The sequence below is a fragment of the Mytilus trossulus genome, unplaced genomic scaffold, assembly GCF_036588685.1.
Source record: "Mytilus trossulus isolate FHL-02 unplaced genomic scaffold, PNRI_Mtr1.1.1.hap1 h1tg000457l__unscaffolded, whole genome shotgun sequence".
NCBI lineage: Eukaryota > Metazoa > Mollusca > Bivalvia > Mytilida > Mytilidae > Mytilus > Mytilus trossulus.
In genome coordinates, this window is record NW_026963370.1 from 734450 (window position 1) to 748917 (window position 14468).

A 14468-nucleotide genomic window follows, 5' to 3' on the forward strand; every position below is an offset into this window, starting at 1 on the left:
TTTGATAAGGGACTTCCCCAATTTTTCTAAGAATTCAGTATTTTTTGTGATTTTACTTTTTTCTAATGGATTTTGTTGATGATTTTTCAGTCTTTTTAATACCCTCAGTCTTAAATCAAGACAAAATGGTTTCATTAAATAATGAAAAGAAAAGGTTTACCATCACACTCAATAGTGATGACATTTCTAAAAATGGTTATTAGGCATTTAAATTATTTTTAGAAATGAATTTATCCAAGTGTAAAATTTTTGAAATTTTAATATAAGAGAATTATTGAAGTGTAAAATAATAAAAAATGTGTATAATTTAAAATAAAATGTTAAACACTGCCAAAATAGTGACAGATGTTAGCTTTACTTACTGTTATTCAAATTTTATGTTTTAAAATCATGTCTGCTAGACTCTTCATGTAATTGAACCTGAGTACCTGGCGCAGGATGTATTTATTTCTTATTTTTCTGTTGTTTATAATGTATAATGAAGCTTCTTGAGAGAGTTCGTTTTCAGATGTTTTGAATGGGTTTATCTTAAATGTCTAAACTGGATGGTACATCATTTTGTTTAATGTTGAGTAAATATTTTTTGGTAGCTTGGAGACATTGACTCCTAGATTTTTATCACCACTGTTAAAATTCACAAAGAGGGGAAGAAGCTATCGAGAGGTAAAATCACAAAAGTACCAAGCTCCGAGGGAAATCAAAAACGATCCCTAATCAAATGGCAAAATCAAAAGCTCAAACACATCAAACGAATGGATCAAAACTGTCATATTTCTGACTAGGTACAGTCATTTTCGTATGTAGAAAACGGATTAAAATTTGTGTTGAAGTGCTTAACCTTTCACTTGTATAAAAGTTGCATTAAACTCTATTATATTGACAACGATTTGTGAACAAAACAAACATACAGAATAGGTAAAATGTCACAAATAGGGGTACAACAGCAACGGGAACCTCACCGAAAACTGGGTTGATCTCATATAGCCCGGAAAGATAAAGAAAGATCCACCTCAACGCATGGAACCTGGTTTTCTGCTCATGTTAGAAAAAAAGAAACGAAAGATACCAGAGTGACAGTCAAACTCATAAATTGAAAATAAAATGACAACGCCATGGCTAAAAATGAAAAAGACAAACAGACAAACAATAGTACACATGACGCAACATAGACAACTAAAGAATATGCAACAATTACCCCATCAAAAACTAGGGGTGATCTTAGAGTGTTCCGGAAAGGGTAGGCAGATCCTGCTCTTAATGTCACACCCGTCGTGTTGCTAATGTGATAACAAATCCGGTAGATCACATTCATGAAAGGCAAGGGGATTGCAGTTACGACGTAAGGAACGATATCATTTGTGAAACGGTTATTCCATAACGTTCAACCAACTCGTGATGGCGTCCGTTTAATTTACGATCGGGAGATTTCAACTTCACCATTTGCAACTCTTGGTTTAATAAATTCCTTGTAAAACAACTCTCTTTCAAGAAAATCATGATAGGAAATGCAAGCACGAGAATATCAAATCAATCGGGAGATAACCTCAATGTGATTGCAGTTACGACAATTTTACCATTTCCTCAATTATCTGTGGAATGGGTAGTCTATAACAACTCGTTATGTAATCCTCCATTCAGGAAATCAAAATAGGAAATATACGCCTTTGACATTGCTAAAATATCAAAAAGTAGGAGAAATGTACTCCATCTGCAGACACTTCTTTAACATATTAACTACATATTTATAATGAAAAAGATAATTTTTATTTTCTGTTTTTTTTTCTTCTCTTCTTTATCATGTTTATAATGCACAATTTCCATTTGATAAGAACAACATAAATGAGAAGTAAAAAAAAATTAAATTGATAACATTATGCATTTGTGAAATAACTAACATGAGCACGGACGTACTAAATAATGCATTTATATTTGCACTTTTAGGTATCATATAGTAATTTTATATGGAACGAGAATTAACATAATTTTCGCATATGTTTTTATACCCTATTTAATAATTATATACATGTTCCTTTAATCGCGCTGATATCATAAATCCATCATTCAGAAAATGTGCATTTAAAATTACAGAGTTGTAAAGAACAAATATCAATAATAAAGTATTAGATAATTCATTGGTGTTCGCACAGTCAGGTATTACAGAGTCAATTTATCTAGAATGAAAATTAGCATACTTTTGCATTTTCTTATTTCAATGGCCTGTTAAAAATTATATGGTCCTTTCATTCAGCTGATATGATAAATTTATAACCTATAAAATGTGCATTAAAATTACAGAGTTTTTAATTACAAAAAAAAAATGAACAACCAAAGTATTAGATAATGTTTTGATGTTTGCACTTTTAGCTATTATGTAGTCTTATTATCTGGAATTAGAATTATTTTTGCATATTGTTTACGTAATGGCGTATAAAAATAAATACAATTTCGTTTTATCCTGCTGTTACAATAAATTGCGTGGTCATTCCAACCTTCATATCTGCAAAGCAACACATCGTTTGTTAATGCAATTTCGTTCAATTTATCAGCAACAGATATTTGTTTAAAAAAACCTTATATCTATTGAAGTTAAACTTTAATTTCTAAGAATACAGTTAACCAGTTCAGGACCGTTTATTAAATTAAGGGATAAATGTTGTGTCAGGTAAATTAAACATTATCTGGATTGAAAATTGAAATTATAAATCATAAAAATCATTAGATATGGAACAAAGTAAGCTAAAATTATTGATTGAACTGGTATTTTGTTTTATTTTCTTTTCGATTGTTTAAGAAACGCGGGATAAGATAGACTCAGACTTTTGCCGTGTGTATGGTATTATGTTATTTAGTCGATTTGAAAAGCTTGTGTTTATGTAGTTTATTGAATATAGACTATAAATAAAACTTTTAATCTTGAATCTTAAACCCTATATTTTCAAAACTACGACAAATTGATAAATATTCATACTAGTGGCATTTTTACCTATTATGTTTGTTTGTTTTTGTTCACACATCGTTGTCAATATCATGGAATTTGATGCTACTGTCATACAAGTGAAAGCTATAATGCAAGGTTTTATAAACCCTTTTCTACGTAGGAAAATGCCCCTACCTATTAAGAAATTTGAATATTGTTATCTATTTGTTTGGGCTTCTGATTTTGTCATTTGCTTAGCGACTTTCCGTTCTGAAGTTTTCTCGGAGTTATGTATTAACTTAGCTTGTGATTAGCATGACATTGTTTTATTATCAAACTGTGTATCTGTTCTGAGTCATATGAGTATTTGGACCATATGCGTATAGTCATGACCATATGTTATACTCATATGGTCCGACAATACGCGTATGGTCCAACCGTACGCGTATGGTCGGACCATATGAGTATACTCCTCGTTTGGTTATTAACGGACTGGACCATATGAATATTTGGACTATTTTTTTAAGTTACATTAAAAAAGTTTCAATAATACAAACACTTTATCTTAAAAAACAATGGAATGGTTTCAGGACAATGTAAATTCAAATACTACGTAAAAATTAGATATTGATGCCATAGTTAGTTTTTATCGCTAATTAGATTCTTGCATGTAGGTTTGAAGAAACATTAACTAACACACGGTATCATAGCTTTTTTGCATTTGCAAGTCTTGGTTGTGCAAGATCCATTTCATTTACACCTTTTGTTTGAGAGTGAAAAGCTAGCCTTTTTATGGCTGCGTATAGTGATACCGAGGTCTTGGGCATTCCGATATGTCTACGATGTTTTTATGAAGCTCTAGATCTCCAATATTGTAGCATGACTTCAATACACCATACCCACAAGATAACTTAGATAAACTATGTTACTATCAAGTGACTTCTTCTGTAACAGTTCATTAAGAAATTTTTAGAATTTATTTTTCTAAGTCGACATATTGTCATTCACTTGTAATAACACGGTAATGACCATCGGTATAAAATGTGATTATTATAGTTTTGACAAGTAAGTAAAAATAACTGTGTCAAACTTCTAATTTTTATTTAGCTAATCGTTTTTTTTTATTATATTATTATAATATAACCTATATGCTAGCGCCTTTTTAGTGAACGGTCATGTTATATGAAGAGTTTAGAAATATTAAAAGTAAACTGTAAGAGAGTGTTTATTACACCGACCAATACACTAGATTAACATGCGATATAGTGATGACGTTTCTTAAAATGGGTATAAGTTATTTTATGCATTTTTAGAAATGGATTCACCCAAGTGAAAATTGATGAAATCTTAATAAAAGTGGATTAACGAGTTGTAAAATCAGAAAATAAATCAATATTATTTAATAAGATGTTAGCTTTATATAGTTTCATTTAGAGATATATGTTTTTAAATGTCTGCTTCTTTGTTCATGTATTTCAACTTCAGTGCACTGTAAATGATTTGATAGAATTCTTTTTTAATTATTTGTATTACTATGTTGTTTATAACATGTAATGAAAGTTCGTTATTTAAAAAGATATTTTAATTATTTAACTTTGATTAACTGGAACATTTAATTTGGATTTTGAAGAACATTGTTTTTACACATGAATGAATGTCAGTATGTTTGATATTGCAGTGTTTTTTTTTATCATGATATGATAACGTGGCATTATTTTATCTTTTAAATTTTAACTTGACATCTTTTATAAAATTATCCGATGCTTTTCGTCTGATTTGGTGTTTGTCCAAACATTCTGCTTTTTGTCTTTTCAAAAATGTGCATATTTTTGTAGGTACCATTTGAAGTTGTTTTTACGCTAGTCTGTTCAATATCTTCTGAATATATCGTTGATACGCCAAGCAGATAAAATTTAACACTAACGAGGATTTGCTCTGATTATTTAATTTTCAGATCTTTTAATTAGATATTTTTAAAATGTCTTACTAGATGGCACATATTTCTTGTAGCTGACATAAATTGACTTTTAGGTTGTATAACCACTGTTAAGCTTAACAATAGAGGGAGAAGATATAAAATGGTTATTTAAATGGATAATTCAAAAATAAGCTAATAAGTCCACCACAAAAAAGGGAAAAAAAAAGACCAACACTAAAATACCAGTCCTCAAAACACAACATAACAAAATTAAAAACTTAGCAACACAAACCCGCCAACAATGGGTAGTATCTCAAGTGCTCAGAAAGGGTAAGCAGAACCAACTTATTCTAAACATCTGGAACCTAACATGTTGCTCATGTAAAAAGACAAACCCAATAATAAGTCATTTTCGTCTGATGCATCTGAGGAAAGGGGCATGGGATTGTAGTATCGAAAATTGACATGTATCCGCTATCATCCGTGAAATCGTCATTTCATAACAGTTTGCACTATTAGGTATTACATAGTCATTTTAACTGGAATGAAAACTGTGTTGTAATGTCCTATTTAATACTTATTCATAAGATCATTTTATCGTGCTGTTATTCATTAATATTGTAAATTGATCATTCATAAAAAGTGCATTTAAAATTGTAAATAAACAAATATTAATAACTAAGTATTAGATAATTCATTGGTGTTTGCACAGTCAGATATTACAGAGTCAATTTATCTAGGATGATAATTAGCATACTTTTGCCATAATTTTTATTTCAAGGCCTGTTGAAAATTTATATAGTCCTTTCCTTCTATTGATATGATATATTTATAACCTACAAAATGTGCATTTAAATTACGGAGTTTTAAATTACAAAAATTAACAAAAGAATGAAGAGCAAAAGTTAGATAATATTTTTTAACTATTACGTAGTCATTTTATCTGGAATTAGAATTAACATAACTTTTGCATATTTTGTGTTTAATGGCGTTTTACATAAACATCAGTTCGTTTTATCCTGCTGATATGATAACTTCTCTAGTGATTCTAACCATAATATATGCATTGCAAAATATCGTTTGTTTACGCTGCGTATTTGTTAAATTTTTCAGCAGCATACCTTTTTTAGAATAAAAAATATATTATTGAACTAAAAATACAGTCATTTGTTTTCCGTTTCATTCATCTAAAAGTCCATGCAATTGTTACATTTTTTCACCTGTCAAGGACCGTACATAAAATTAACAGGTGTATGTAGTGTCAGGTAAATTAAACAAAAAAATCTGGATTAAAAATTGAAACAATGAATCAGAAAGAATTTGTAAAGGATAATGTACCCTTGAATTAATTCAATGCTAAACATATGGAAATTTTATAGAAAATCCACAGCCTTTGTCCTTGTACTATCATATTTTGCAATTTGATGACTGACAGATATTGGATTATTGCATGCAGTGCTAGCATTGGTTTTCCTTAAAACAAGTTTATTAATGTAGTTATTGGTTAAAACAAATAAAAATATGGACCAAATCAAGTACACCTTTTAGGGTGCGCTCGACCTTAGTGACTCAGCACGAGGTATTTTTGAATTTACTAGTTGGTTAGAACTGTTTGTAAAAAATAAACACTAGCATATCATAGAAAAGCAGGTGGGAAATCTATGTTTCAAATTTTATAACAAATATCTCTGTATTAAAAACTGTTGATTTTCTATAAAATGTTTGGTTTATTTGACACAAAGTACTCTTTTTCTTTTAAATGCAAGGAAACAGTAAATTTTAATGCTTTCCATCATATTTCCCCCTAGTTTATGTACAATATGGCGTGTCTCTTTTATTCATTATGTCTGTAGTTTTGATACAATTGATGTTTGAAAAGTTCGTACAAAAATGTCTACAGAAGGGGTCATAAACCTTAAGGAATCAAGTAAGCGAAAATAATTGATGGAACTGTTTTTTAATTTTTAAGATATTTGATTTTTTTTTAAAATAGCTAGGAAAGGCTGATACAGGTTTTTACCATATTATGAGACAACTAGGGTAAATTGATCAAATATGTTTACTAGTAAGGGATTTAGCCAGACAGGTTTAAAACACCATTTTTTAATTAGAAATTTCCTGTACCAAGTCCGGAATATGACATTAATCCATTCGTTTGATGTATTTTATTATTTTCATTTTGCCATTTGATTGGGGACTTTCCTTTTAAATTTCCCTCGTAATTTTCAATATTCACCTTATATTTAGCATTGATAAAATTCTCATTTTTACATTTTCATGTATGCTTGAGTAGGATGTATTTATTTCTTATTTTTCTGTTGTTTATAATGTATAATGAAGCTTCTTGAGAGAGTTCGTTTTCAGATGTTTTGAATGGGTTTATCTCAAATGTCTAAACTGGATGGTACATCATTTTGTTTAATGTTGAGTAAATATTTTTTGGTAGCTTGGAGACATTGACTCCTAGATTTTTATCACCACTGTTAAAATTCACAAAGAGGGGAAGAAGCTATCGAGAGGTAAAATCCAGAAGTACCAAGCTCCGAGGGAAATCAAAAACGGTCCCTAATCAAATGGCAAATTCAAAAGCTCAAACACATCAAACGAATGGATCACAACTGTCATATTTCTGACTAGGTACAGTCATTTTCGTATGTAGAAAACGGATTAAAATGTGTGTTGAAGTGCTTAACCTTTCACTTGTATAAAAGTTGCATTAAACTCTATTATATTGACAACGATTTGTGAACAAAACAAACATACAGAATAGGTAAAAAGTCACAAATAGGGGTACAACAGCAACGCGAACCTCACCGAAAACTGGGTTGATCTCATAAAGCCCGAAAATATACAGAAAGATCCACCTCAACGCATGGAAGCTGGTTTTCTGCTCATGTTAGAAAAAAGAAACGAAAGATACCAGAGTTACAGTCAAACTTATAAATCGAAAATAAACTGACAACGTCTTGGATAAAAATGAAAAGAACAAACAGACAAACAATAGTACACATGGAACAACATAGAAAACTAAAGAACAAACAACACGAACCCCACCAAAAACTAGGGGTGATCTCATGTGCTCCGGAAGGGTAAGCCCATTCCTGAGCTACATGTGGCACTCGTCGTGTTGCTTATGAGATAACAAATCCGGTAAATAGTATAATTATCACTGGACAATAAATACACATCTATTATCATATCTTCATCTTAATATTACTATGGTCTTGCTAGAACTGTAAAAACTATTCTTTTCAAAAAAATTTGGTTTCATGCCGACATTTTTGATTTTTTTCAACACATTTGTGACTTAACAAAACAAAAAGAGAGGCATGAAAAAATACAGATATCGTATAATCCTCCACAAACACAACAATTCATATACTAACCTACTTAATCTATATAGCTATAAAATGACCTTTATAATTAATCAAAATAGCAACGTGAATTCAAGCTTTCGGTACCCTTTTCTGGATTAATCTTCGCCAGGGAAAACCAATACATGTAAAGAAAAAACAATCTAAATTATGTGCGAAATAAATTAGCTACATGCACAAAAGAAACCCTTATGGACTAACGGAGAACCATGATTGGTAAAAATTAAAATAACAAAAATACCGAGTTTCTTCGAAAATTCAAAAAGAAAAATCTTTTATCTTATGGCAAAATCAAAAGCTCGAACATTTCAATAACTGTCATATTCATTACGGAGCACAGGCATTTTCTTTAGTTGAAAATGGTGGTTTTATAGCAAGCTAAACTGCTAACTTGTTTGACAGTCGTATAGAATTTCATTTTATTGACAAAGATGTGTTAGCAAAATAGTAAATCATAACAGACAAAAAAAGACAATGTCTTGTAAATAAACTAAATCAAAAAATAAATAAAAATAAAACTAGATATCTGTCTTCATTTATTTCTTTGGATGCATGATATTCTTACAATATTTTTTTAAAGTCATCTACTTATTATCTTGTCTGTATCGTGTGTCTTTTTATTTCATTTTATGGGTACCTTCTTTCTTTCACTTTAACCCCAGATTTATACGGTTCACTGTATCTGTCTATCATATCATCAGCAAATTGAATTTACTATTTTTGAATTTAAGAAAACAAGTTACTGAAAATCAAATGAAAACTCCAATGTTGATTTCTCGGGTTTCTCAAGCAACGCCCCAATTTTTTTTCCTGTGTTGGTATATATGTCGATTAGCGGGAAACGAACGAGCCATTTACGGCCCAAAACAAACCAAGATGCAGCAATCCTTCTATGTTCAGTGGATTTTATATGCGATATGTTTTATGGTTCTCTTATTCAAAGTTGCAGGTAAGGTGGTTTATATTAAAGCACATATAGATTGCAGTTGTAGTTAATTTTGCTAAACAAAGTATGAGTTTTTTAAAGAAAATTAATCATAAATTTAAAAAAATAATCAAAAACAAAAAAACTTGTTTGTCGTTTGTTTCTGCGTTACATATATTTTTGTTCTTATTTTTTTTAACATAAATAAGGCCGTTAGTTTTCTCATTTCAATAGACAACTTTCGAGTACGATGGATTTCCGTCAAAAACTTTGGTTTTAGTGAACGTCATTTGTGCGTTTAGGGGCGTCGTCACTTCCGTTCCAATGTTGAGCGAGTGGTTGGAAAACAATAATTCTATACTGTACGAATTATTCGGCAAATTGAATTTTCAAAATTGACAATCAGCACTGCTCTCATTAGGGAATTGTCACTGAGTACCTACAGAACAACAACTATTTCTAGTTTATCCTGCACAATGACGATCACTCAGACGCTTGATGAACGTTAATAGTGCAGGAATACAGGTTATCCCCTCTATCTGGTAAATGACGTCATAAAGGCGCGTATAATTGACGAGTTTTTTTCCGGTGACGGATGAACTCGAAAGTGGTCTATTGTTTAACACTGCCATTTCAGGGCCTTTTATAGCTGACTATACGGTATGGACATTGATTATTGTTGAAGGCCGTACGCTGACCTATAATTGTAAATTTCTGTGTCGTTTTGGTATCTTGTGGGGAGTTGTCTCATAGGCAATCATATCACATCTTCTTTATATATATAGATTGTTAAAGTTTTGCTTGCATTTTATTTCTCCTGGGGCAAACCTGAACAAATTGCAATTTTGAGAGGAGACAATATAAATAGTTTTATCAATACCGTTGCCTATTGGCAACATCCAACCCAAAGCCATAATGAGTATAAAAAGATTAAATGCTTTCATACTATACACCCAGCAAGTTAAAACGCTATTTACTATAAAAACTACACGTTTGAATGCTTTAATACTACAACACTTCAAGTTAAAACTATTTCACACTATCAACAAAACAAGCTTGAACGTTTTGTGTAATTAAAATAATCTATTATTGTTTAATTGAGTGTTCTTGTATTTTCATTTGTACTGAACTCCTGTCACGTAATGTTGTCATTTCAGCAGTATTTTAAATAGTAATTTTGCTAATTATCAAACCAGGTCCATTCATTTTTTTCCTTTAATGTCAAATATTTCGTTTCTATAGTTGTTGCATTGATGCGTTTTTGCACTTCGGTGTTTATGTTGTTTGCGTTGGTTTCTTCTCATAGTTGATATGTTTCCCCAGGCTTAAGTTTATATCCCGGATTTGTTTTCTCTAAATCGATTGATGACTTTTGAACAGCGGTATACTACTGTTGCCTTTATTTATACTATGCTTATTATAAAAAAAGTATCGAACTTAAAGAGGGGAAGTAATAAAAACAAAATCAACTTTTATCAACCATCAGATTGATTCTTCTCGGGATACATCGCTAGTACATGTATGTTTATGGTAGAGTTTATATTATTATATCTGTTTAGTATTGGTCGCACTAAAGAGCAATATTTGTTATAAGTTATATGGTTATTTCCTTAAGAGCCACTACCATGTGTTCTAAGTGAATGGACTAACTGGAGTTCAACAGGTGTCCCTGGAACTGTTTCCAGACGCAGAAATGTTATAACTCCTGCTACTGATAATGACGAGGAATGTGGAGAGCTTCGGCAATTAAAGAAAGGTTTGTTCAATTATGCATATATCAATATGATTTGTTCTGACATTGCCAAAGTATTATAAGAATTTTTTTCCAACGTTAAGTGTATCCTTTAGTATTCTTTGTTAGAACCGGTAACATGATATTTCATATTCAATACTAGTATAGCAATGAAAAAAAGATTTTTTGTCTAAAAGGACGTTTTCTTCAAACGTATCTATGATGATTCGAACATTAAGACAATAGAGGTTTATTGCTGATCAAATATAATATATCGATAAAGAAGCAACAAATCAATATAATAAAGACAAGTAGCAGTGAATAGACACTTTAAAGAACGATATCGGGTGCGTCAACATGGTATTTATCTCCTGATAGGAACCAATCACGTGTATAGCCAAGAACCATATTTATGAAGAAAACAAACCGATTCAATACATGTCACATCACAACAAACGAAAATTATTATACAACAAGTTGCTTTGCATAGGACAAGCACATAAAGAATGTTACAGCTTAACCTAGCAAAACACCAAAACAGTAATTTAAAAAAAGTCTTACTCATTAAAAAAGGCACTACTCATGACAATTTATATCAAAAGACATTACACATTTACTGACTTATCCTAAAAGTGGATACAAATCTTATCCCAATGCACCTGAAAGGCATTTAAACATGGATTTGTTTAGGGAATTACATCTGGTGAGTATTGGTTGTACTGATGGTATCCAGTGATAATAAATTATATTTTGTTTCTCACTAAGAACCACTACCATGTGTCCTGAGTGTTTGGACAAAATGGAGTGCACCAGATGCATCTGGAACAGCTTTCAGACATAGACAAGTGATTAGACCTGCTCTTAATAATGGGGAAGAATGTGGAGAGCTTTTGCAGATAAGGACAGGTTTGTTCAATTATGAATATATCAATAGATACCTATTACTTTCACGTAGGCAAAGTATTCGAAGATCTCCTCCTAATGAACAGAATGTTTTGTAATCTTATAGTATGCTAATCAAATAAAGAGAATGATTTGCACGGTACTTCATATCTTTAAAAAAAAATGAAACCTTAACTGTTCCTGTATAAGAGGGAGTTCTATCAAACATATATATGTTTTGTTGATTAAGACAATAGGCCGATAAACATGATACAGATGCGATAGAACGATATAAAAACGAAAGGAGGGGTAAATTGACTCAACAAAGAACGAGACCGGATGCGTCAAAAGAGGATGAATCTCCTGCATAGAAAACAAATATTATCAAAACAACCGAACTCTATTTTCCTAACTTGATACAGGCATATTCTGCGGGAAAAAATGTTTTTGGACTGTTTATTGTTTCGTTAAAATGGCAACAGTAATAATAGATTAACGTGACATCAGTTGGGATCATGCAGCTCAGTTGGGATCATGCAGCAAAAATTGTGACAGCATACATCGTATATGCCAAATCATGCATTACAGACAGACACTAAACCTACCAGAAATTCATATACCAGTACAGACAACGAGACCTTCCTATACCATATTGCAAGAACATAATTCTCGGGATGACAAATTGTCATGCAAATAGATACCAAATAACAACCAAAGACAACCACTGTATAACAGCCCCTGGTTTTGGTCAAACAGCTAACTTTAAAAATAAACCTTAACTTAACCGTCAGCGGACAAACTGGTGCTCAACACATTACAACTGCAATTAAAAGCCATTACATATCTTGCAATTTTCTTGTTTTTCCATGAATATTTGAATAAAACATCGGCATATTATTTCAAGTCTGAAAATAGAATTTACAGATGTGAAAGATCACGTCCGAAGCAATTTTCTGGATTACCTTCTGTAGTTGTTTCTGCATAAAAAGGTATTATTTCAAATATATCTATGATATGTAAATTAAGACAAGAGAAGCTTATATGACTTAATTCGATAAATATATCAAGAAACAAGCTAGACCTGAGGGCGTCAGCAGGTACTCGCCTCCTAATAGGAATGCATCACCAGCAGTGCAAATAAAAACAATATTTCTAAAAATACAAAAATCAAAGATAAATGAAAGACGGGGAAATATATATAAAATGAAAACGATATACTTGAATTGACTGAGTGAATATTTACCTTTAAACAAAAACAATACAACAAAGATTTAAGTCATAGTAAAAGAAAAGTCAGCAAAATATCAAATCAGACAAATAGTAAACATGTTATGATTTATTTTCAATATTTAGGAAACAAATGAAAGACAACAAGACAATTTTGGCTGATAACATCACCATACACAGCTGATTGAGGAGAAGATGTAAAGAAGAAGCATATATAATCAGAATATTTTGATAAATCATATTATAGGACAGACTTCCGAGTATATACATATACATATATAATCTAAATTTTACAGTTATTTCATTATTTTTATATATAACTTGTACATTGAAAATAAATGAATATATGAATATATAACTATACAAGATTGTGTTAAAGGGCATACGATGCAGTTTTGATCCCGTTTTGGAATAAAAGATAAATTATTTGTATTTTTTTTTCCATAAATGTTAAATAAATATGTACATTTTATTTTTACATATAACTTATCTTTATCAAATGTTAATAAATGTACAAAAAATAACGTCATGTTTGGCTGTATATTTATCAAATTCAAACAAATGCACTATTGACTTTGATATTCATGAAAATTGGTATACAAAATCTTCATACGTAATCAAATAAAATTTTCCTTTAAAAAAGAGGGTTCATCAACTCGTTTTCAAGTTAAATCAATAAAAATTATGTGAAAACTGCATCTTTTCTCGATATTATTTTAGTTGATGTAATTTCGTATTAATTATGTTTTATAAATTCTTTTTTTGTACAATTTAACATAGATTTATCATTTTAGCGAAAACAAGTAGACGTATGTGAATACGAAACTGAAATCAAAATTGCTAAAGAAAAATTGGATTACAGATTTTTTTTCATAAAATGAATAATAAAAAAAATCACAAAGATAATTAGGTGAAAAACCTGTTATATGTTTTCTTTGTAATAATGATTCATTAGATGCCAAATCCATGATCACCGATTTGACTTAAATTCTTATTTTTTATTTATAACATACTAAAATGCATATTCAAATCAGAATAAATCTAAACTAAATAATTATCAATGCATAAGTTCGATATAATAATATATCAGCATGACGTGTGTATTGTTGTCTAGAAGCCATCTTGTTAATCATCGAGGTGACCTCCAAAGTATGTCGATGGTCATATTACCCGATATCAGTATAAATATAGAGCCCAGGTGGTCGTGTGGTCTAGCGGGACGGCTGCAGTATAGGCGATTTGGTGTCACGATATCACAGTAGCATGGGTTCGAATCCCGGCGAGGGAAGAACCAAAAATTTGCGAAAGCAAATTTACAGATCTAACATTGTTGGGTTGATGTTTAGACGAGTTGCATATAAATTTTTGGTTCTTCCCTCGCCGGGATTCGAACCCATGCTACTGTGATATCGTGACACCAAATCGCCTGCACTGCAGCCGTCCGGCTAGACCACACGACCACCTGGGCTATCAAAAAAAGAGCTTTCGGTGGG

At 31.0% G+C, this 14468-nt stretch overlaps 1 protein-coding gene across 1 annotated transcript; it reads left to right on the top strand.

Moving 5' to 3' along the window:
• Positions 1 to 9067: 9067 nt before the first annotated feature.
• LOC134702418 (spondin-1-like) lies at positions 9068 to 14072 on the top strand. The gene is made up of 4 exons (XM_063563325.1): positions 9068 to 9158; positions 10750 to 10890; positions 11632 to 11772; positions 13102 to 14072. Exons 1-4 carry the CDS (start codon positions 9086 to 9088, stop codon positions 13110 to 13112), a joined length of 366 nt encoding a protein of 121 aa, XP_063419395.1. The 5' UTR covers positions 9068 to 9085; the 3' UTR covers positions 13113 to 14072.
• Positions 14073 to 14468: the final 396 nt, after the last annotated feature.